We start from the raw sequence: 25,624 nt of genomic DNA on the forward strand, positions 1-25,624 counted from the left end.
GAAAATTCAAATTTGGGTTACGTATGGAAACAAACAAGCATTCAATGAAAATATTAATGGGGTGGACTTTTCTTTTTGTGTTTTCTATATAAAGCAAAGTACCCAACCCAATCTTTGTATTGAGAAAGAGAAAAAGCAAAAGACATCAAACACAACCATGATGAAGCGTGTCCTTTGTTTGTTAGCATTCCTATATGCAGTTCATGAGACACATGCAGTTGAATACAGCGTCACTAACAACGCACTGGCAACTCCAGGTGGTGTGGCTTTCCGTGATAAAATAGGAGCAGAATACGCGAAGCAAACACTTGACTCAGCCACCAAATTCATATGGAATGTCTTCCAGCAAAACAACCCTGCCGACAGAAAAAACGTGCAGAAGGTGAGTTTATTCGTCGATGACATGGATGGGGTTGCATATACTAGCAACGATCAGATCCATTTAAGTGCAAGATATGTTGGAAACTATAACGGGGATGTGAAAAGAGAGATCACAGGGGTGCTTTATCATGAAATGGTCCATGTTTGGCAGTGGAATGGGAACGGTGGTGCTCCTGGTGGGTTAATTGAAGGTATTGCAGACTACGTGAGGCTGAAGGCAAACTATGCACCAAGTCACTGGGTAAAACCGGGACAAGGACAAAAATGGGACCAAGGTTATGATGTTACCGCTCGTTTTTTGGACTATTGTGATAGTCTCAAAAGTGGGTTTGTGGCACAACTGAACAAGCTGATGAGGAGTGGTTATAGTGATCAATTCTTTGTTCAGTTACTGGGAAAGTCTGTTGATCAGCTGTGGCGAGATTACAAGGCCAAGTATGGTAATATTGCCTAAGAGAGCTTTTTAGTTTAAAGAATAAGCGACTACAGATATATCGCAATCTTTTCTGTCAGATTGTATCAACTCTTAATGTTTGTTATGTATTACCATTTACCAGTTATTGTATACTGGAAACTTTTATGTCTGGCAAGAAAATAAAACAATTCCGACTTCAAATAAATGCATTTCTCTTGCTTAGAGAAAACTTCACCTGATTGATTTTTATCCTATTCACAAATGAGACCCAAATGGAAACAATAACGTCGGTTTTCGGCCTAACTTCAAATAATCAACTAGAATAAGTCTTTAAGTCAAGTCTATTTAGGTTTGACCCATTGTCTATTTAATTATGAATAGTTGAAAACTAAGAGTAATGAGCCAAATGGCAAATTTTTTATAAGAGTATATTTGATTGTGTTTTTTTTTTAGTTTATTTTATAAATTAATTTTGAATAGTAGGAGAGAGAGAAGAAAATATTATATTTATTTAATACATATCTACTGGTAATAGAGACTATTCAAAAAAATGTATTTTTTAACATTTCCGTATCAAATATATATATCTAGAATGTTTTCTCGATTGTGATAGATATGAGTTATTCAACATTTTTCGTACCGTGTTGTTTTTTTTTTACACCAACATTATACACGTATATCAGAAAACAATTTTATATGTTTGTCGTTCCTTCTCTTATACATGTCATTTTACATTTTATTATTCTTTCAATTCCTCCTTTTCTTTTTCTTTATATTATCTATTATATTTTTTAATTTTTTTCTTAATATAATTATACTTTTTTTTACAGGGATATAATTATAATTCTTAAAGGAGTGTAAAATGATTTTATTTTCGTTATCTCTTTCTACGATGGATACACGATATATCTTATAACTAGAGGATACATCATACATATACAGAAGAATATAACTTAAAAGTTACGTGAACAATTTTCTTCTTCTTCTTCTAGTACTAGTACAAGTAAGCAAAGGAATTACGCAATTCAAAGACAAAAAATTCCTTCTTGTCCGCATTTTTCTTAGCAATTTTCTATTTACATATTATAAATGACAAGCTTTTGATGATGTTAAATATAAGAAGGAAACTATATATCAAGTACAATTTATTTATTATTTCAAAAAGGGCGTTTACGAAAGTTCCGACTTTAATTGACTTCTGTAGTTCCGTTCACTCCCACTGTTTAGAAAATGTTACATTATTTTTTAACTATAAAAAGCATTACTTATTTCTATATTATTTTCCTAAAAAAATATGAGAAATAACAAATGTTCATTATTTTTCTGCCTACTATTCCCTACATATCTTTTTTAAAATATATAAGACTATATATACTTTTTTTTATAAATAAACATTGTATCCTAAGGGTCCATAACGGATTAGAATATATAAATTATTCTAATAAGACATATGTAGATTGTTGTGTTAGATACATAAACCGATAAACTTCTCTGTACTCATGTGTTCAAAGTGTGAAAATTGTATATCCTTTAAATCCAAAGTCAACTAGAGTAAATTTAGCATCATAATTTATAACTATATATATTTACCGTCAATAAGATAGGATGTAATTATGCTAGGATTTTTGAATATTTTGAACATGAATTAGCGTTAGAATATTCCATAGTATAGAGACAGTTTATACAAGAAAAAAAAAAAAAGTTTGCAAAATAAAGCTACCTTTAATTTTGATCTTATCATTTATGTTTACAATTTTAGATCCTTTATTTGTGTATTAACAAAGTTTAGGTGAGTTAAATTCATTAAAACAAGGGCAAGCCTCAAAGCTTTGACCTACCGACAAGGTTCTCACGTCCATTAAAGATGAGTCAATTCCTTGTGAAACCTACCTTTGTTGCCAATTGGCGATCAACTAATAGGAAACATGCTCTTACTACATTGGAAGAGTCTTTGCATATGTAAAGCAAAATGTGATCGAAAGACCGCGTTGGAGTGTCCCATATGGCACTTATCAGAAAATTTGACTAGGTCATACAACAGTACACCCCGATTAGCTGGAAGATTTGAATGCAGTAAGTGTAGTTTCTGAAACAAACAAACATTAAAATCAACGTCGTCAACCGCCTGGAAAGAAGACCCACTTGCCATTTGTTGTTACAAGAGAAACAACAACACAATAATCAAAAGTGTTAAAATACGTAGGGAAATAATTTTCTAACTTACAAAAATCAATAAAGAACAATAAATAAATAAATGGTAGAAAATAAGCATAAAGAAACACACATAGTTTTAATGTGGGAAAACTTTTTCAATGTGAGAAATAAAGACTCATAGGCACAAGTCAATTGATCAAACTTTATTATGATCAGTACAAGAGAGTTTAATCAAATACATAAATAAATGCTTAAAACCAATCAATGTATCAAAGAAAGAAGGTTTTCTAATTGAAGAATAAAAAAGAAACCTCAAATTAGAACAATTGCTCAAAATTGATTTCTCCAACCTAACCTTCAATTCATGATCCTAACATTTAAAATGAGATCACTATATTAAGAACTTTTTGTCAAATTTTCAGCCCGAACCAATGATAAACAAAATGAGGATCACAATTTTACTGAAACTGCTTTATACATGTGAATCAAATTTTTTGTTCTCTTTTTCTCTTCTTTTTGTATCGTGTAATTCACTCTCTCTCTCTTATATTGTAAGAGACCTCTCCCTAGCTACTTGAACTTTAAGTAAGACAAAATTTAGATGATATAAAATTTGGACCTTTTTAAACACATATTTGGAATACCACCAAACAGTTGTTTATATATATAAAGCAGGCAACACTAAACTATCTTTGTAATTTACAATAAGCAACCAACCATGACAATGCATGGCCTTTGTTTCTTTGTGTTGGTAGCTGTAATGCAAGGAGTAATAGCAGTTGATTTCAGCGTCACCAACAACACTATAACGGCGACGTGAAGACAGAGATCACAGGAGTGTTGTATCACGAAGTGACCCACATTTGGCAGTGGAACGGGCATGGTGGTGCACTGGTGCTCCTGCTGGATTAATTGAAGGCATTGCAGACTATGTGAGGCTGAAGGCAAATTATGCACCTAGCCACTGGAGGAAAGCAGGGGAGGGACAGAAATCGGACCAACTTCCAAGGGTATGATGTTACGGCTCGTTTTTTGGACTATTGTGATGGTCTCAAGAGTGGGTTTGTGGCACAGTTGAACATGCTGATGAGGAGTGGCTATATGTGGATTTGTATGGGAATAAACCCTAATCAAGAAGTCATTAGCTTCGTCATTTTAAAATAAGCGACTATATGAGGGTTTGTAACAATTCATTTCTAAATATTCAGCCGTTGCAAGTTATATGTCATGTTCTACCTAATTCTGATTACCAAAACTTTAAAATGATTCTACAGATTCAAGAAACAAACATTAATGTCAGCTATCCTATAGAAAATCAAATAAAATGTGATATACTCGATCTTCACCCTCATCGTTCAGGCGGCATCATAATAGAATAGACCATATACGACGAGTAATGATTACATAAGTGGGAACTAATTTTATAAGTACTGGTGGGGAAAGAAAAGAAGGGGAATAAAAAGTGTGCCTCCTTGAAAAATAAAACAAAATTTACTTCTATATCATTATTAGAAATTATGTATAATTATCACAGTGAAAAAGATAAAAATAAAAGTAGACATTAAATAAAGAATTCTTTTTATTATTAATATAAAATATAGAATATAGATAAAGACTAAATTAAAAAATATAATGTATATATATGGTCAAAACATATAATATTAAAATTTGATGAGTAATATTAGACTCAATTTTTATTAAGAAGACATTGGATATTATATATACCATTCCAACCCGTCAATCTTAATAATTCAATAGAGCAACGATTTTGAGATATAGAACAATCTCATGTCACTTCCAACTTTGGAGATATCCAAGTATAATCCCAATTTTAAAAAAAAATAATAAAAAAAAGAGTGTATGGTAAATAATTTCTATTTATAAAAAAAAAAAAAACCTGTTTTACTTTTATCCAATTATAAATTATTACATATAATTATCGTAAAAAATACTGTGTCTATGTATAACTAAATATAAAAATAATTAAAGTTGAGTGATGAATAACAATTAGAGGGTGTGAATAGTTTTTAATAGTTAATTTGAGAGTATGAAAATTTTGAAAAAAAATTAAAGTATCAAAAAAAAAATTAAATAAAAAATGAGAAAAAAAATGGTGTTTTGAAAATTAAGGGTGAAACAGTAAAAAAAAAGTGTACATCACAAATATATATAAATTAATAGTATAGATAAATTTATTTACTTTGGTTAAATTTATATTAAAAATAAAACTAATAGTGATTTATATAAGTTGGCATTACAAATTTTATAAAACTATTTTTTCTTGTTTACACTGGTATATAAAAATTAATCTCACTTAATTATATAAATTAAATGATGTTGATAACAGATTATATGTACAAAAAATAAATAAATAACAGTGAAATATCTTTTTATTAAATTTTGTTTTCATTTTCTATATAAACTTAAAACAGAAATTGAATAGAAAAAAAAAAGAAAAAAAAAAGGCTTTTTCTCATACCAAACGACTCTCAAACTTGTTTTTATATTTTTCTAACTCATGTTCTTCCGCAGCATCCAATAATTATTGGCCGATGTATAGTATTAAACTATTAATTAGAAAGCAAAAACTGTCCCGGATAGAAGAAACAGAAAAATGTATATAATTTTCCATACATAATGTTGACAAGGAAACAATTATCTAGTAGTGCACACGATACATTAAGGACGTATTGAACTATTGATATAGCAAAAACTTGTAGTTATGGCTAGAATTGCCTAATTGCTGAAATAATTTCAGCAATGCCTTCAAATTTTCTTCTTTCTTTGAGAAGCATCTTAGCTAAATCAAGTGCTCGTCGTTCACAAGTTGCCCTTTTACCAGCATCAGTAATGGATTCGAAATCCTCAACATGTGCCACACCGACAATTCTCCTGTTAATCAAATAATTATTATGCAAATGTTAGCCACTCCACCTAAAATAAGGATTTTTCGGGTATTTTATGAGGATGGGTAACATGAAACAGCTCATGAAATTTTAACTCATCATGCTCAAATAACATCAAGACACAAAGCTAGTCTGCACTTTACATCAACACAAGTGTTTTGAGCATTATAACAGAACAAAAGATGTACATGATCCCTTGTTAAAATTCAATATTCATGCTACAACGGAAACAACGCATGACTTGGCTTATGATGGATATATTCCACCTGAAGAAATAATATGGGTTAAGAAGATAGTATAGCTCTAAGGTAGGAGCAGCCTAAAAAAAATCACTCCAACATTTAAAGGGAAAAGGATTAGAAATATTAGTAATAAGACAAGACAGGGATGAGCGATTAAATAGAATTAAATCGTACTGAAAGAAACTTTTTCTAAGGAAGATGAATTCCAAATACATATATACTTATACAGGGATTCTTACTTTGAAAAGAAGTGAAAGTGCAACAGTGAGATATTGAAATGGAACTGAACGATGAAAACACAGAACATACAAATACAATGTCTAAATGCAAAATAACACAAATAAACGGATCAATAAAAGCTCTAGAGTTATTTATTTATTTTTACAATAATGAGTAATTTAGTTACAAAAAATGAAAAACAATTAGTTTAATGCTTAGTTAAAACTGGCTTAAAGATTAGAAAACTCAACCATTGCTTATTGCTAAATAAGCTGGCAATTGAACTGTAAGACTATCTGCCTCGCAATTTTAAGCTATCAGCTGACTAAAGTTCATCTATGGTTTTATATATAACATGCCTACGCAAGCAAGAGCCTTTTGGGCTAAAAGAATGAATATGTATATGCTTAGTTATATAACTAGTTCTGAATTTTTACTTTTTTTTAAATGATGGATGCAGCTTAGATTTCAAAATATTGCATAATAACCTAATATTCTTTGTTGTTTTGCGTGAAATTAATGTTAAATCTTTGACAATACTTCACTTGTTTTATTAAGTGTGCAACAAATAGGGAAAACTCAAAAAAGAAAGAAATCAAGACAATTAAGAGATAAAATGGAACAAATCTGAATGTTGAAGATATGCACAATCAGGCTTGACTTATGCACATTTGTGCTTCAAGAGAAGCACACCACTGCACATGGCCAGGATATTAAGCATGGTCGTAATTACCAATATGCACGATCGAGCTTGCCAATATGCATGGTCTTGCTTCCTTCAGAACACAAAGCACGTCCGTGCTCCCTAAAACAAGCCCAAGCCCAAGATATTAAGCACAATCGTGCTCTTTGATATGCACGACCATGCTTCAAGAGTTCACTCTAGTTTTTGCCTATAAATAAGGATGTCCATAGAACATTGTAATCATCCAATTTTTATTCAGTTTTTAATTTTAGTTTTACATTTTCTCTCTTTCTCTTTTTATAGGATTGTGATGTAATTGTTCCTTGTGAACCCCCAACTATGAATTCATGAATTGTTTCTTTTAAATTGTATTATTTTAATGTTTCTAATTTTTATTTTAGTTAATTGAAAGTTGCATGATCAAACTCTTTTAATTAACAAAAACCTAAGAATAGTTGAATTATTTGAAAATTGGCATGATCAAACTGTTTTCTTAATTTTCAATTGAATTAATTTATTAATTCGCTTCGGTGTACTTATGCTTTGTTTTTAAAATAAATCATTTACAATCAATTTGGATTTTTCTTAAAATAAAGACAGTTGACTTCTTGAAACCATAGGATTGTTAGCAATTTCACAAGTATAATTGGTAACATTACTTATTCATTTATGAAATTTATCTTTGGAGGAAATCCAGGATAACTAGTCACAACCCTAAGGTTTTTAATCTTTGAATTTCAATCTTTTTATTTTCTACTTTAATTTTCATCTTCTTTTAAATCAAATTTCTATTCAAACTACTGAAAATCACAATAAAGTTGGCAATTGCTTAAATCTAATCCTTTGGCTATGGTATCTAGACTCTGTCCATTGTTACTACCGTAGTGAAGCATGCTTGCCTTAGGTGTATTTTACACGCAACACTACAACAACAACGACTCTTTTATCACTAGGTGGGATTGATTGCATACATCAAATGATGCCACAAGGCTATGCCACATCAAGGACCATCTCAAACTGAATTTATAAATTATAAGATCAAGAATGGTAATCTAGTGAACATAAACAAGAAATCCTAGAAATCATATATACACAAATTAAATAGCATTCTAGTAAAAATGATTATCTGCAATCTCACATTATATTCTTTGTTATAAAAAAAGGAAAAGTCCCACCTTATCATTTTAGCTGCGCCAAATCCAAGACTATCATGAAACAAATCTGTCATGTATTTCTTCTGAACAAGCAGTTGAACCTCAGGATTGTTATAGATTGCTGGAAGATATGCTTCACCAACACCATTTCTGTGCTCATCCCAAAGTGAAGTGAATTTTTGGTGGAAAAGATTCCAACTGTCTTCAATTGTCTTGAGAATCCACTCCTTATAGGCCTGCATAACACAGTTTTAGACAAAGGAATAACACTATTTTACCCCTACAATCAATGGTATTCAACAACTATTGAGGATTACAGTTTAAATGCCAAATCTCATTATTTCATGCACCCTGCAATGAAATGCAGTAACACAACTGAAATGCAAAGACCAGCCAAATAAGGTGAAGATACAACAGTAGATAAACAAAACAAAGCTACTTCAGATAACAAAGGACGTACTTACAACCAAGTCTTCACTTTATTTTAAATAAAGGAAAGAATTTTATAAGAAAAAGAAAGATATAGAAGTGCATGAGGTTGGATGATGAGAAATCCTCAACAAAGACCAAACAACAAGAGAAACACATGAAACAGAGAAAGAGAACTCCTAAAAATTAGTCAGTGTAAGAGCTGAGCTGTTCAATTTCTTTATATAGGTCTCTGAGACTATGAAATCTCAGATTTCACAAGGTATATTTCTGATTACACATCAACATTAACACTAAGGGATCCTTCTTAGTAAGAATAACAAGGCACTAGTCATTGGCACCACACAGAGAAAACAAGAGAACAATACAAGGTAAATCAAAATCACAAATAAGCAGAGACAGCAAAAATCAAAAACAGAATCACTGGTACAAATGCTTTTGTATCTCTAAAGACATGTAGGACCACTTAAAGAAAACCAGCCTCTGCCATAAAACAGAACCATCAAAGTGAAATAAAATTTACAACATTAAAAATAAAGAAAGGTAGCGAGAGAGTTTAAGTTTTAGAGTTAGATTATGGAGAATAACAAGAAATACAAGACTAAATAACAACTACAGTATAGTAGTATACAAAGAAGAGGACAAGAAAGAGCCACAGAAGACATGGAAAAATAGGGCATACTTTTCGATCATTTGCTTGATCAGCATGTCCATCTTGAGCAAAGAAAGCCAAAATCAAGTTTCCCAAGAATGCTCCAATATCAAAACCCATTGGTCCATAAAATGCAAATTCTGGATCAATAACTTGAGTTGATTCGCGAGTAACCATCACAGAACCGGTGTGTAAATCTCCATGTATTAGTGCTTGTGCCCTCTCGCAGAACCTATAGAGGAATATAAATTCTTCTCAGAAAAAATATAACAATAAAAACTACTGCATATAATTGGTAAACAAAAACAAGTCATAATACTTGGATTTCAGCTCAGCAACTTCAAGCTTCAGCAGATTATCTTCCCGAACAGCCTCAGCATCACTGTCGAGAAAGGGGGATGTCCAACGATTATATTGAGAAACTTTATAAGGGTCAGAGAAAACGACCTGCTCAGTGAGCCTGCATAACTCCACATTCCCACAATATTCGGCAACTGCATGAAGCCCATATGAATTCAATTCAATCCAATGGTAACCCCAATAGATAATTAAATGCGTAAGAACTTCCTTATAGTCACGAGTTAAAATTCAAATAATTTATGCATTGATAGTGTAAACTGTTTTGTTAACATATATGTTTGTTAACTTTTATAAAAACCAACTAAAAGGTTGTGTCTCCTATTGTTAGAATATGATTTTGAGTCTAATTCAACTCTATAAATAATAAAACTAACTTATAAAATGAGAGTTGTCCCTACTTGTATATTTTATTTTAGTTTTTATCACAAATGGACACAGCATCTACAATACCTATGATTTCTGATTGAGTGTTAGACAATGTAATTTTTTACAGTATATAGGAATTAAACTCTACATACTAACATTTTAAGAATTTCCCTCATCTAAATTGTATATAAAGTGACAAGGGTAAGGTTATACCGTCTCGTTTGTGGTCAGTAGTGGAACGGAAAAGCAGAGACGTAAAGAAGAGTGTCTTTGCCATGAAATCAGCCATGTGATCAGCCAAAAGAGGGTACTCAATCCCAGCAATCAACCCTTTTCGGAGGATTATGTGTGGGGGCTCCAAGTACCGCATACCGATCAAAGACATGGTACGGTCAAAGTGATACACTTCAGGAACATGTTCGGGACTCAAACGACCCTCTTCTTTCAGTGCCAGTGACTCAAAATACGCTCTCTCCTTCGTCATAGGCCACGATTCCCCTATGCAACGAACGTACGGCAGAGCCTGTGAGAAAGAAACGAAATTGGCGATTGCCCATGATTTTTTGGAACATGAAGAATTCTGGGTTTTGTTTGGATGGTGAAAGTGTTACCTGTTTGATGACAAAAGAACCTGCGGAGTTGGAAACAATGAAGACGAAGTTAAGGTTGCCATCTCCGACTTCTTTGATGGATAAGTGGTCGAAGTTGTCGGCGAGTTTGGAGGAGAGGGAGGGGACGGACTTGATGTATTCGATGAGGGACTTCTCGTCGAGTGGTCGGAACTCCGAGAACGTCATCGTGGCCAGCGACGGTGCCCAAGAGGGAGTGGGAGTGGGAGTGACCAATGTTTGTGCTCTTCTTGTAGTGCGTTTTTCTTTTGCTTTCGGAGGAAATACGCTAAAAATTTGGTTACTAGAATTTGATTTTTCTAACACGATGTCTCTGCTCTGGTGCCAATTTTTGTTGAGAAAAAGTAACGGTGATTAAATTATTGATGGGAATATGAAATATTGGTGTTGAATAGATGAGAGGGTGTTGGTAAATAAACATCGGAAGAAAAAAAAAGAAGAGGATGTTAAATATTAATAAATGCTGGTATATTTTCCAATCATTCAGGCGTGAGTTTTAACCCGACATGAAATCAACGAAAATAGGATGTTGATAAATGCCTTTATGATATATATTTCTTAAGAAATTTAAAAAAAAAAAAAACTCTCTAGCATAATCTTTAATATAACTAAATTGTAATTATAATATTATTTTTAGTAATGATCAAAATACTTCGATTTTTCTTTGAAATAAATCAGAAATTTTGAAGAGTCAAATAAAGAGAAAGGTAATGAGTAATTGAAAGACTTTTTTGTTTTGGAAAGTAAAAAAGGCAATGCAATGAACCTGGACAGAATTTTGATTAATCAGGTGAGGTTGGGGGTACTTGGGGACTAGGGAGTGGACAAAGTTAATTTTAGGAGAATCCTTAGATTTGAAATGTGTAAGCTTGAAGAAATTATTTTTATTTAATTTAAAATACATTATTATTTTAATTCAATAAAAATGAAGAACATACATATTTTATTTGCGTAGTATAAAAAGTGTTTCAAAAATTCTTTGATTAATAAATTTTAATAAGTTAAGAATTATGTTACATACTTTATTTTTTTTTAAAATTGTATTTTACTGCTTCAAAAAAAATTGTATTTTACATTGAAAAATATTATTAAAAAAATGACTATCTAACTACTTTATATTTAATATATATAAAAAACTACTTTGTATTTGAGATAATAACATGTAATTATTATAATTCATTTGATTTGTAAATTTTATATGGGATTAAATACTTCTTTACCCCTGAAAACATTATAAACATTGGTTTTAATATTTATTAAAAAAAAATTAATTCTTACATTTTAATAAAAAAAATGCATTTTTTATTCTTTAGTGAAAGACCAAAACTATAAAAACTAAAATAATTTTGTTTTATAAAAAAATTAAACTTAAATTTATGGTATTTTCAGAGATTAAAAATCATTTAAACATTTGATATATGTCGACACAAATAAATAGTTTCTTGTTGGCTAACCATATTTGTCCGTATAAAACAGATCAACATGAGACCTTACACTGAGTTCGTTACGACACAAACACACGGTTAGTTAAATTTAATTTCACTTATCAACAAAATATTAGTATTAATTAACTTAATTTTATTTCTCACTTCTTTATTTTACTCTTAATATGAGGAAAAAAATGAATGATTATGGTGGAAGTCTTTAATTGGAGTCTAATTTTATAGATTAATCCATAAATGAAATTAAGTTGGATATTAAAAAGATTATCTAAGTAATTAGATATTTTAGTTTGATCCATTAAGTTTGACAGGTCTAATGAATTTAGGTTGAACTGATCTATAAATTTATAGATTGATCTGTTACATTAATAATTAAAATTAATATTAATTTATAATGTATTATAAAATAATAAAATATAATATAATAATATTATAATTGTAATAATTTTTTACTTTTTTTTATATTTGTTTACAAAGTTGTGATTACAAATTTAATATTTTAAAAGATAATTTTAATATGAATTTTTTTTGTAAATTTTATCAGATTTTAAAGAAATGTCATAATTTTTAAGTTTTTTTTTAAGACCTTTAATACATGGATTTTCATCCTGACTTTATAGTTCAGTTTTTAACAAATTTTGATGGATATATATATAAGATTTTAAGGGATTTTATAGTTTTCGTAGAAAAACATGAATTTGTAAAATATATTTAATATTATAAAAATTAATAATAGAAAAAATATAACACAAATGATTGAGAAAAGTAAAATCAACATTTTTTTTTACAAATAATTGACTATAATGTCTTCTTAATTAATATTTCTTCATGTATCTAAAATTATACTAACGCTTCATGCATTGACATATTCTTTTTCATTCACTCGAGTTTGAGCAATATATTCCAAATTGTGATATTTATTAATCGATAGCACCAAAAATGAATATTTATTCATTGGTTTAATTAAAATTTTATTATTTGCAAATAAAGTTATGCAATACCACACATGTTAATACAAATTCAACTAATGTTTTAAATAGAAATGAAGATGTTGACTTGAAAATTGTGAAGTGTGATTTAAAAATACCAAATAACATATCGATCACATTTTTTAAGGATGCACAATGTAAATTAAATACTTCATTTTCATTTTGAAGGTCATTATCACAACCTACAAAATCTTGGAAATGATAAATGAGATATATGAATAAAAAGAGAAAGAAGAAGAGAGTGAGAGAGAGAGAGGGGGAAGATAAACTCATACAGGGAAGAAAAGAGGAGAGAAAAAGAAGAAAGGTGAGAAAGAAAAATTAAACAAGAAAGGTGAGAGAGAAAACATGTGAGTTTTGTCACTCTTATAATCTCATTTTCCTCTTAACGACTTCATCTCGTGATTCATTATCTTTGTTTCATTCGTCAAAAAAAACTCATATTCATAAAGTAACAATAACTACTAATTGTTACTACTCATAAAATATAATGTATCACTTCATTTTGTAAGAAATCTTATTTCTTTTAATAGATATATTTTTTTCACTCAATTATTCAAATATATTTACCTAGTTAATAAATTTTTTGATTATAATAATTTTTTTATCACATTTCAATTATCATATATTTTTTATTGTCTATTGCTAGTACAATCTTGCGATTCTAACTCTTACTAAATATTAACTATGTTAATTTTTAAAAAATATATTTTTAATTAGATCAATTTAATTAAATATTTAATATAAGTCATATTAAACCGTTGAAAAAAAACGACAACAAAAATTATTGATCAAATCAATATAGTCTAAAATAACATTTAACCTAAATAAATTAAAGTGAATTAGACAAACTTGACCTATTTCACATGTCTAATTTAAGCCTGCATCGTGATTCCAAATGCACGGATTCCAAATTCAAGGGGAAAAGCTGTTGGTACCTCGATGCCAGCTAATACTACTTCTATTTTCAATAATCGTGTTCTATGATATTTTATACAGGTTAAAAAATTAATAAATAAATAAAAATAACTTACAGAATTAATTTTATAATTAATTTTATTTATTAAAAATATCTAGTACAACATTACTTTTTTAACTTAGACTAATAGTGGTATAGAGAAAAATACTTTTTAACCGAGACAATAGGGATATAGATAAAAGTAATAATATTACATTCAATAAAAATATGAGACTAATTTTGAGATGTATTTTTTATTCTACGTATAAAAGAAATACGAAATTTATTATATAACAAAAAAAAATCAAAGAAAAAAATAGATAAAAAAGTAAAATTATGACTAAGGATATGAAATCATCAGAAAATAAGATTAAAAATTATATAAAATATTGCAAATGTAGAAACAAGATAAAGCATGCTTCATGCTTGTTATTATCCCAATATTGTCAACTATAAAGAGTCTTGTTCCACTTTACTCATTCCTTTCATATCGACCATGAATTAAACACATGGGTCCAAACTTCAAAACATATTGAATTTGCAAACAGCAACAAGATAATTATATGTCACACGTGAGCCGCTTGTATGATATTTTTCAAGATTTTCACATCACTGGAGAATATCGTGCATACGCAATAGTGGTAATATCAAAATTTATATTATAAATGTTGACCGAAAACAAAGGAAGGAGTATGTGGCGTTGGAAAGTGGAGGCAGCAACAAAACATAAAGAGTGAAGATTGAGGTGAATGGTGGTAATATTGTGAGATGCGCGTGGATTATGTTATGGTGGAAGGCTCCCAAAGCTTTTCTTTCCTCGTACTCGTCGTGCTCTGTTCATGTAGCTTCCGCAATCATCTGCTTCGTAAATTCCCAAAATTTACATGCAACGGAAACTCATCCCATTTCAAAGCTTGCAACATCCAAAGGATAACATAAATTGACCTTTGAAGTGATCATGCCACGTTCACTTAAACGCCATCGATATTTCCTGTGTCTCAATCAATGTTTGTAAACTTCATCTTACGTAACTTATAACTTGTCATCTATATTATAATAACTTTATTAATTTTTACATTATCTTAAATGTAGTATTAACGATCATTTTTAATCAGTTTAAAAAATAAAATTTATTACATTCATAGTATTAAACTCGAATCGATTCAAGTTAAAATTCATGAAATAATGTGATTTATATACAAATTTTTATTTTTTTTATTCAATAAGAAAATTAATAGGAAAACTCACTATATTTTTGTATCCCGTACAAAAATTATGTCATATTGTTTCAATCCAAGATTAATTATATATATAGATTCCCAACCAATTTCAATTATTCAACATAAAATGAAATAAATTAATAAATATTTACTTAAAATTATGTTTCTAATTTTGAAAGCATGAATATACAAACCCTATTTATAAACCAGTGTAAGTGTGTAACACATGATATATTTGTGAGTTAATGTTAAAAAAAAGTTTCTTTTTGAACTCAATGTTAAAAAGAAGTTAGAAAAATATATTTATGCATAATATATTGGAGATTTCACATTGACTAATGAGATAATCATACTAATATATATATATATAAATAAATAAATAAAATAATCCTCACTTTATAAATTAATTAATTTTATAAGATTGAGTTAAATTTCAAACCAATTTTTTAAAATAACAAAAGTATTCGAAAACTTACCAACAAATTAGTATATTATTTTGGGTGGTTTCCCTGTAGCATTGTACTTTTTATGCTTTGAAACGTACCAATATCCTCAATATTTATTATTTAATCCAATACTTCATTTACTTAAAGTTTAATTATAAACTAAAACTTTCAATTATTGGAAAAAAAAAGCCTAAATTTGAACATATATTTGAGTAAATGAAATAAGACGCGATGGATAGTTCAGATATTGTATAATAAAATAAATTTTCATAATATTATTTAGCCAAAAATTAACGAAATAAGTAAACAATCAATTAATCTCGTATTATTCTTAAGATAAAAATAAGAATAATAAAGTAAATATATTTAAATAGATTTTATCAAATACTATTTATCTTATTTTAAATTCACTCCCGTTTCACTTTTGCTATATATATATATATGCTTGATTGTTTGTTAGCATTACTTCTTCCCGGATGTATAATTTTATTTTATAATTATTTGAACTTTTAATATATAATGAATAGAAACTTTCACTTTTTATTTAATGAATGCTATTCCCAATTTTATAATTTTTAATAAATTTTGAAGTATATCCAAGGAGAAACTATTACGTGATCTAAAATCACTATAATACCAACCATATCTATGTGACATTTAACTAATTATTATTAATCTTTTATATATAAATTGAAAATTTAAATTATATCATATGAAGATTGATGAGGAGCGTGTTGTTACTTGTTCCAAAACTTGTAATAGCACTTTAGTTATTTTTGTTCCCTATACACTTGTAAAAACTGAAGGTATATATGGTGGTGTTTCTGAAAATGACGCGGTGTGAGGCGCGTGGCGAATCCAACCACGAAGCAATATATAAGTGTGGGAGTTGCAGACCTGCAGGTTGCAGAAGTTGGGAATGAGGTTGAGAATGCAGATGTTAGCGACAGTGGGATTAATTCTGAGTCTGTTAGTTGAGATTCAGAGCTTCCACCTCCCCTCCGGTTACCTCTGCTCCCTACATACGGTTCATACTCTCTTTCACTCAACCACGTCATTTAATTTAATATTATAATGCTACACAACACTCCCCTTTCTTAAAATAATCAAATATATATGTATACCTTTGACGTCCGTACAGATTTTACCAAAAACCTAGTTTTCGTATTACTCCTACTCCTCTCCGATCATCAATGGATTTGTTTTGTTACTTTCAGATTCGAACGAAGGATGGTTTCTTATTAGGTCTTTACCGCGTCTCTTCTTCTTCTTCTTCTTCTTCTTCTCTAGGGTATGGAGAACGAGGCCATCCGGTTCTGCTTCTGCATATGGTCACCACCTCATCTTACCATCCTATGCAATACTTTTTTGTTTTCAATTTCCTTATTCCTCTAGTAATTATTTATTTACAATTACTGCTTAAGGTGCAAATGTTTTTCAAACTACACGCCACCGCCATATTTGCATGTGGTTTTTGGGCTAGCTAGGGTTAAAACTTTTCTCCTATCTTTGTGTTTTTTAAGGAAGCAGAGTTCTTTAAGTACTCTCTTGAGAGTGCTGTTAAATGCCTTTTACTTGACGTCATTTTGTTACGATCATATCAGGAAGGTGATGGTTGGTTCCTATATACTCCAGACCAATCTCTTGCTTTCATACTTGTGGATCATGGTTTTGATGTTTGGGTACGAAATGTGTGTGAAACACGCTCCAGCCACGGGGTACGTACCTTCATTTATCCTTAATTTATCTTATAAAACTTAGATAAGTGTAATTATATACATGACAAATAACATCTTTTCTAATATATTTGTTCAACATAATTTTTTATTAATTAAAATTTATTAAAAAGTTGTTTAAATGAATTTTAATGAATATATATATATATATATATATTATATTTTAAATTTATCATATATAATTTATATTATAACAAATTTTATCTTTATTTTTTAATAATTTATTTTAAAATATTTTTATTTAATTAATACATAATTATGATAAATAAAAAATTGATAAAAAGTTAAAAAATATCTACAAATTCTTTTGTTAAAAAAAATTCCTAATACATTTTTACGTAAAATAGATGTTCATATTTAATATATAAAAATTGATTTTAAATATAGAAAAAATAATAATAATTCATGCTTATTATGAAAATTAATTTTTTTTGTAACATTAAAAAAGTAAGTAATATTATTTAATTTTACTAATTTTATTTAAATAGTAATTCATTTTCTAAATTAATATTGATTAAAAAAATTTCATTAAGAATAAAAATAAGTCAATTTGTAATATGATCACAATTAAAGGAGTATTTTGAAAATATTATCATTAAATAAAATAAAATAAATTAAGATTTACTTATATTAAAAATTAATGAGACTTTTTATTTATTTATATTCGAGGTCAAAAGAAGTACATTCAACCTCTCTTACAACTCACTTTTTTTTTCTCTCTTTCTTTCATTTTTCCACGTATCATTTGTTACATCTATCAATTTTTTTCCTTTTCTTTTTATTCTTTGACAAATTATTAAATGGTCCATATTACCGGTCATTTTCCATGCGATTAGGGATGACAAACATACCCGTATCCGCGAATAATACCCGAACCCGTCCCGACTTTGACGGGAAATACCCGGTTTGACCGGGTACGGGTACGGGTACGGGTAAAACCCGATATATTAAATCGAGTACGGGTACGGGTACGGGTAAAACCCGATATATTAAATCGAGTACGGGTACGGGTACGGGTATGTACTTACCCGCCTGGTACCCGTACCCGTACCCGTACCCGTACCCGTCTCCATTCTCATTTTTAATTTAATACTCACTTTCAATTTAATTATATTAAAAAAAATTTAATATTTTTTTGTGTGATTATTTATTATAACATAAGATAAAGAAATAACCTAATTATAATTAGAATATAATAAAAAAAATAATTTAAAAATATCATTTTTTTTTATAAAAAATAAAAAATAAAAAAATTGACGGGTACGGGTACGGGTACGGGTATACCCGATACCCGACGGGGACGGGGATGTGAATGAAAATCTATACCCGACAGGTATGGGGACGGGGACGGGAATGGGTTTAACTCGCGGAGACGGGAACAAATATCATGAAACCCGTACCCGACCCGCCTCGTTTCCATCCCTACATGCCATACATTTTCAAGTTTTATTATCTCTTTTTTTGTAAATTGGAAAATTTGGATGTATCATACATAAATCAGTCAAAATATAAACATTTGATAGTTATGTACTATGTAATTAATGATTTCTCCTTTTGTTTCTATCCATACAACCCAAAAATGAATGAAATTATTAGATGGTAATGTATATAATTTTAATCCATCTCTACATGACGCAGTACGTCAACATTTTTAATTTATAAAAAATAATAAATAATATTCAATCATGTCTCATATAAAAATTAGTTGTATGATAATAATCCTAAATCATGTAATAGTTTCTCCAAAACTAGGGTTTACTATTAACATTTTTCTCTATGTCTTTAGTTTTTATTTTTGCCCTTAAATTTCATATTTTTTTCTTATGTAATTGGTTTTTTTTTTCTTAATTACACTTTTTATTATCCATATAATTTTGTTATCCAATTTACAAAATTTTACATATTTTATCGTTCCATTAATTAAATATTTGATTGTTTAATCATTAATCACTGATATAACATATTAATTATAAACATGACATATTATATCATATCGTCATTTATATGTCACATTAATTAACAATCATGTCAAACAATCAACTAAACTAATAAAATTACAAAATATATGAAGTTTTAAAAGTTGAATAGCAAAATTTACAAAATCACAAAACATTTAGTTAAAAAAAATACAACTTTTTTTAAAAAAATAAACTATACCAAGTCTAACTACACTAACTCTAATTATTTAAAAACATTATAATCACACTTCTTACATATTACACTAATTTCGTTAAGGTATGCAACTGTAAATATTAAAAATTAAATAAATAGAAAGTTGTGTGGATTCTCAATAAACATAAAAGGGAAGTCGGCGTAACTTCATTTTCTTAGTTAGCGCCTTAGCGGGAAGGTTCTTTTGTCTCGTCTGTAGAGTCAACAAAGATATGTTTGATAAAATAGAAAATTTAGCATTGAAAGTTGAATCCTGAAATTTAGTTATGAAATCACCCTTTATAGCATTTTTGAGATTGGAGTTGGCAGGACCTTGTAGAGATGATGAAGTACATTAATTCCGTAACAAACTCAAAGCTATTTGTACTCGGACATTCACAGGTATCGATGAATTTTGAAACCATCCTTTTCACATGCTCTTTGTTGGTTTTTATAGCATATATTTCCCATCCATCATCGTAGGGTAAAAGTTTCGCTGTCTTCACTCAACTGGAGATAGCAGAAAAGGTTGAAGCTGCAGCTCTTGGACTTGCCAAGGACATTCAACAACTGAACCACAAAAGGTTTGATATATCAGTTTTCCTTCTTTACTTTTTTCTCATTATTTTGCATATGTTCTTCAATGTATTTCTAGCTTTCCTAATTTTCAAACTAACAAATTAACCATCTCTTCCTTTTCCCTCCAAATCCATCCACACTAACATACTACAAGTGAAATTCTTCCTTAATTCTCAACTAACTAACGCAACGGCAATAACAAAGATTGATTTGGATAAAGGCGACAGGGAAAGTTGACGCCATTATTCTGAGACTTAAGGCATCACCAAAAGAAGTATTACAGGAAAAAAATGATAAAATTTCATCTTGAAAATTGAAACTTAAGAGCTTAAGCAGGCCTAAATACGTAATCAGTTCTTTGAGGCTGATTGGAAGCTGAAAACTGGCGTCAAGACACCCACCAGTGGAGTTGGGACTCCGAAGTTCTGTAATGGTACCCAACATTCACACAAGAGGATCATACCTTTCCAGTAGAAATTTCAACACACATCCGCACTATTCCCTGCCTCACATCTTATTCAAACAGCACCTTTTCTTTCATCATTTCACCCAATCACTAGACATAAGTCAAACAATACTTGGCTTATTCCATTAGTTTGGTTCCACTTAATGGTCATGGCCTTTGCACAGTTGAAACCTCACGCTTCTTTGGCTCTCATTTTTGCAGAACCAGGTTCAAAAGTACCACTCCCACATTGCTTCATCATAATGATTTGGCACATGCTGAAGCTAAGGCCAAAAATCCTACACTTTCTTCGTTTCAGCCTCAACAAACTTCAAGGCAACAATTTCAGGTTCTTTTGTATGACCCATTAACCAAGTTCTTAGAAGACCCTTTTAATTACTACGGTCTGCTAATATATGAACTTGGGTGAATAATCTGGGTTAGGTGCACCTCACTTATCCATGAAAGGACGTAAAATTAAAGGGTTAAATTTTGTGGTTTTGTTAGTTAACGCAAGAATCGTGGAGAAAAGTGCACATTAGTACTGTTTCAAGGTTGCAGAATCTGCTCCTTATATGCTAATAATGCTCACACTAAACTGCACTTTGAAAATGGTATTAGAACTTGACTCCAGAATCTGGAACTTGTGATCCGCTAACACTTGATGTAACAAGCTCACAAGACTTTGAGTACAACTACAAGCCCAAGACTGATTTGCTCAAAGTTGTTACAATATGCCAATATTTGTGACAGCTGCAACTGAGGCAGTGGCAACTAATCATTCTTGGGTGGCTGCAAATCAAGTCCATCATTTTCCACTTACTTGATTTTACTACTGCATGTTTCACAATGAAGTACACGTATTTGGGAAATTGTCTCTAAATATACTTTATTGTTTCAATAGTTATTATGACATTGCACTGCAGGATATTGCTATGGCTTTGCTATTTGTAATAGGATATGCAGGCATCATATTAGAACAATATCTAGCCTTCAATAAAAGCGGAGTGGGACTGTTGATGGCTGTAAGCTTATGGGTGGTTCGGAGTATTGGGGTAAATGTCTATTCTTTTTTGTGCTTTGACTTTTGAGATTATTGGTTAATTCTTGATTAATGATTAGTTAGAACTTTTTGCGTTATTGGTCAAACTTTTGAGAAGAGGATAAAGTAAGGATTTGGAATGGGGAAACCTCCTCTCCCTCCTAAATTTTTTTATGTACCTGTGCTTTGAATAGATCAACTTTCTTTGGCTGAACCATACACATGTTGGGAAACATTGTTACACTTACACTTGATGTGATTTCATGACCTAAGGAATCTGAGTTGATTTCATTCATACTAAACAACATTCTAGCTTGAAGATTGCGTATTTTTATTCTTAATTGATTCGTCTACAGGCTCCATCAACTGATATAGCTGTTTCAGAGCTAATCTATGCATCTGCGGAAGTCGGTGAAATAGTGTTTTTCTTGCTTGGTGCAATGACCATTGTTGAGGTAGTTGACGTTCATCAGGGATTTAAGCTGGTTACAGACAATATAACGACCCGAAGCCCACGCCTTCTCCTGTGGGTGGTATGTGCTTTGAGTTTCACTGCATTGTTTTGTTGACCATAGTAAAAGATGTTCCTATCAGATTCTTTGCGAATTTAGCTTGGAAATTTGACTACATTAGTTGTTCAACATTATGGTTTATGTTCAAATTTGGATGACACACAATAGATAGAGCTTAGATTCAAGAGCTCCTTCTTAAAAAGGGTGCAGTATATTTATTTAGGCTGTGCATCAATGACAGCAAACTTTTCACTGTTTTATACTTAGAAATATCAATATTTTAAGAGTAAAAGGGCATCATTAACAGAGTCGACAAGACCAAATTCTTCCTTCCCCAAACTACAATTCTAAATTTTCTGTAGTTTGCATTACTTTTTTTTTACCTCAATAATGGAAATTGACAAATTACTGTTGAATTTGCAGATTGGATTTGTTACATTCTTTCTCAGTTCAGTTCTAGACAGTCTGGCATCCACCATAGTCATGATTTCTCTGTTGCGGAAATTAGTACCTCCAACAGAGTATCAGAAGTATGTTAGTCTTTTGTGTTAGCTTTCAGTGTAATAGTTTGCCCTTGAGGTGAAGTACTAAATATGACCATATTTTCTACAATACCACAATAATGATTGACTGGAAACATTCATGCATTAACTGAGGTTTCAATCATTAGACCTTACTGGGAGAAATTTTATATTATTACTCTTGCTTTTTCAACTCTCTTACAAAATCAGAATATTTAATTGATTTGAGAGATCTTGATTAATTTTCCTCCAGAAATTAGTTTTTGATCATTTCAATATATCCTTTCCTGCTGTACTTATAATACATAGGTGACTTGAAATTTGCGCTTGTGTTTGTTGAGGGGATAAACATTCAAACATGTCTGTGAATCTTCTAAATTTGCTGCATCTATTATTCTCCAGCTATTTGGAGGTTTGACTACACTTCGTCATATTGTCAAGAAGTAGCTGATCTGGATTATATTGACAGGATTTTGGGAGCTGTTGTTGTAATAGCAGCAAATGCTGGTGGTGCATGGAGTCCTATTGGTGCTGTTACCACCACTATGCTGTGGATACATGGTCAAATATCAGCTTTGCAAACAATAAAGGTTATCTGTTGGAAAATTCTTCCAGTGTGATAAATCTGTTTGGATCATGTGAAAAGTTTGCGTTAAACTACTACATAAATTATAGTGGAATAATGAGTTAAGCAATTGTAGCATCCTAAGATATTCTTTGGATATAGTGATTAGAATTTAGAAATATATCATTAAAAATGTTAGTAACACACATTTTGACGTACCATTTCCAACACACTCTTTACTATTGGGTGAATTCATGTGGGAATCATTAAATGAGTGGGTCCTGCTCCCCTTTTAGTGAGTCATACATGAATTTCACCAAATAATAGAAAGTGTGTCGCTACTTGCTAGCCTTTTCTCATACATAATTTATGGCCATAAATTAGGATTTCCTTGGTCAAAGTGTTTCTGTTACTTATCTTTGACTGCATAAACACTTTGGATTCAACTCAGTGCAGTGCGAAATAAACAAGTATCCGTAATTGCATTTTCTTTATTTACAGGGTTTGTTTGTACCTTCAGTCATTTCTCTAGCTGTTCCTCTGGTTTTGATGTCCCTGACTAGGTAGGCATTCTTCTTCCTACACTGCAAAGGTCATCCACAAAAGCTGATTTGAATAGTGAGATTTAGCTTAACATATTACAATTTAGATGATGTTAGTACTTCACCTTTTCTTCTTCAGTGGAGTCAATGGGAAGGGACAAAATTCTCCTGACGTCTTTGCCTCTGAACAAATTGCTCCTCGAGGGCAGCTTGTTTTCTCAGTGAGTTTTGGAGCTTTAATTTTTGTGCCAGTGTTCAAGGCCCTCACAGGTTTACCTCCGTACATGGGAATGCTGCTTGGACTTGGCGTGCTTTGGATCTTCACTGATGCTATCCACTATGGTGAATCTGAAAGGCAGAAGCTAAAAGTGCCACAGGCTCTGTCAAGGATAGACACTCAAGGAGCACTATTTTTCCTGGGAATTCTATTATCCGTTAGTAGGTAGTGAGGAAACATTTTAATTTTTCTGCCGCGATAAGTTTTGACGATAACCATGTGTTCATGCATTTAAATCAATAATAAAACGCATCAAGTCATCAACAAAAAAGTCATTGTCCATTTGAGTAGTAGGGAATTTGCCATGACTCATTTAATAGATCTGACATCCACAAAGTCTAATAATTCTGTAAAGATGATATGTTCTGGTTTACCTTTTTCTACATTATGAGAAGCATATGCTTGTTCTTTTTCATGACCTGTGATTACATATTCTTTCATGACATATCTTTAAATTCCTAGTTACTCATGTTAATCGGTTGCATTTGATCAATTTTAACCATAATGTTCGCCAGCCTGGAGGCAGCAGGGATTCTTCGGGAAATAGCAAATTACTTTGATGCACGTGTTCCAAGTAGTGAACTTATTGCAAGTGCTATTGGAATGATATCTGCAGTAATAGACAATGTTCCATTGGTTGCTGCAACAATGGCAATGTATGATGTCTCTTCTTTCCCTCAAGATTCTGAGTTCTGGCAATTGATTGCATTATGTGCTAGTACTGGTGGATCAATATTAATTATTGGCTCAGCTGCTGGAGTTGCATTCATGGGGATGCAAAAGGTGGACTTTGTTTGGTACTTACGGAAGGTATTACTATTTCCTTCTGTACTGTTAGACATTTTGATGTGATAAAATGTTGGATCATAGTTCATGAGAGAAGTCCTTTGTGTCCTTTTTGCAGGTTAGTGGCTTTGCCTTAGCAGGGTATGCTGCTGGTATTGCTACCTATTTAGCGCTTCATAAACTCAACATCTCCCAACCAACCCCAACTGAGGTTTCTTCCCTTTCTAATTCCTAAATCGACAATTCGGACTTCATTCAATTCGATTTTCATGGTATCAAAAGCAGCATAGTTTGTTAAAATAATGTATATAAGTCAACCAGTTGTATAAGTTGTCATGGTTAAGATTTTTATGCGCAAAAAATTAGGTATAGAGTTAATCTTAATTATCTATGTAAGCATGAATGGTTTAGATTTTTATTTTTTTTATATATCTTCCATGTGCCCTGTATATATAAAAAGTATGTTAACCATGCACTTGCGTCAGTTGCACGTGTCGCACTTGTCTTACGTTTGTATTAAAATAACATAAATATCATAATAAGTTAACAATTTCATCCATATAACTTACATTTATCTATTTAGTTATATATTCATATATTAAATAATGTATTCTTGAAAATAACTTGTGTTATTGTACTTTATTATTAATATTTGTAGCAAAAATATAGAGAATTTGAAAATTTCTAAAGCAATTGTCATCCAGACCAAAAATATAAAAAAAAAATGCAAATTAAAAAAGTAATTGATTAAAAAGTGCACCCTTAAAAATAAGGTTGTAGGTTCAAATCTAACAAAATGCAATTATAGACTTTATTGTGTA

The 25,624-nt window shown here is 30.6% G+C and overlaps 3 protein-coding genes across 4 annotated transcripts; 2 read left to right on the plus strand and 1 right to left on the minus strand.

Annotated features, from left to right (window-relative positions):
* The first annotated feature begins 99 nt into the window (after positions 1-99).
* On the plus strand, positions 100-1,001 carry LOC109793091 (uncharacterized). Its single transcript, XM_020352561.3, has one exon. The coding sequence runs from the start codon at positions 158-160 to the stop codon at positions 833-835; it is 678 nt and encodes a 225-aa protein (XP_020208150.1). The 5' UTR covers positions 100-157; the 3' UTR covers positions 836-1,001.
* Positions 1,002-5,548: 4,547 nt separating this feature from the next.
* Positions 5,549-10,947, minus strand: MTK (S-methyl-5-thioribose kinase). The gene is made up of 6 exons (XM_020349883.3): positions 10,575-10,947; positions 10,177-10,486; positions 9,557-9,731; positions 9,268-9,469; positions 8,178-8,392; positions 5,549-5,842 (listed from the first exon to the last, which is right to left on the minus strand). The coding sequence occupies exons 1-6, from the start codon at positions 10,758-10,760 to the stop codon at positions 5,677-5,679; spliced, it is 1,254 nt and encodes a 417-aa protein (XP_020205472.1). The 5' UTR covers positions 10,761-10,947; the 3' UTR covers positions 5,549-5,676.
* A 5,445-nt stretch (positions 10,948-16,392) lies between these two features.
* On the plus strand, positions 16,393-25,287 carry LOC109793767 (sodium/proton antiporter 1). 2 transcript variants are annotated; one of them, XM_020353241.3, is made up of 14 exons: positions 16,393-16,674; positions 16,865-16,978; positions 17,252-17,365; positions 19,865-19,936; positions 20,018-20,118; positions 20,781-20,907; positions 21,485-21,613; positions 21,957-22,133; positions 22,536-22,642; positions 23,103-23,223; positions 23,700-23,761; positions 23,880-24,182; positions 24,533-24,827; positions 24,922-25,287. In XM_020353241.3, the coding sequence occupies exons 1-14, from the start codon at positions 16,567-16,569 to the stop codon at positions 25,036-25,038; spliced, it is 1,947 nt and encodes a 648-aa protein (XP_020208830.1). In that variant the 5' UTR covers positions 16,393-16,566; the 3' UTR covers positions 25,039-25,287. The 2 variants fall into 2 exon arrangements, with proteins under 2 accessions (XP_020208830.1, XP_082916329.1); XM_083060203.1 differs by lacking the exons at positions 16,393-16,674; positions 16,865-16,978; positions 17,252-17,365; positions 19,865-19,936; positions 20,781-20,907.
* Positions 25,288-25,624: the final 337 nt, after the last annotated feature.

The sequence above is a fragment of the Cajanus cajan genome, chromosome 7 (assembly GCF_000230855.2).
Source record: "Cajanus cajan strain Asha chromosome 7, NIPB_CcT2T_4, whole genome shotgun sequence".
Classification (NCBI taxonomy): Eukaryota; Viridiplantae; Streptophyta; class Magnoliopsida; order Fabales; family Fabaceae; genus Cajanus; species Cajanus cajan.

What these genes read in the sequence shown, in the direction of transcription:
- LOC109793091 (XM_020352561.3), top strand. Translation starts at nt 158, where the DNA reads ATGATGAAGCGTGTCCTTTGTTTGTTAGCATTCCTATATGCAGTTCAT.
- MTK (XM_020349883.3), bottom strand. Translation starts at nt 10,760, where the DNA reads ATGACGTTCTCGGAGTTCCGACCACTCGACGAGAAGTCCCTCATCGAA. An exon ending in GTTCTTTTGTCATCAAACAG is followed by an intron (nt 10,487 to 10,574) that starts GTAACACTTTCA and finishes TCTTTCTCACAG; the next exon opens with GCTCTGCCGTACGTTCGTTG. An exon ending in GGCGCAGCTAAAATGATAAG is followed by an intron (nt 5,843 to 8,177) that starts GTGGGACTTTTC and finishes TTTGATTAACAG; the next exon opens with GAGAATTGTCGGTGTGGCAC.
- LOC109793767 (XM_020353241.3), top strand. Translation starts at nt 16,567, where the DNA reads ATGAGGTTGAGAATGCAGATGTTAGCGACAGTGGGATTAATTCTGAGT. An exon ending in CAACAACTGAACCACAAAAG is followed by an intron (nt 20,119 to 20,780) that starts GTTTGATATATC and finishes TCATTTTTGCAG; the next exon opens with AACCAGGTTCAAAAGTACCA. An exon ending in GTTTTGATGTCCCTGACTAG is followed by an intron (nt 23,762 to 23,879) that starts GTAGGCATTCTT and finishes TTTCTTCTTCAG; the next exon opens with TGGAGTCAATGGGAAGGGAC.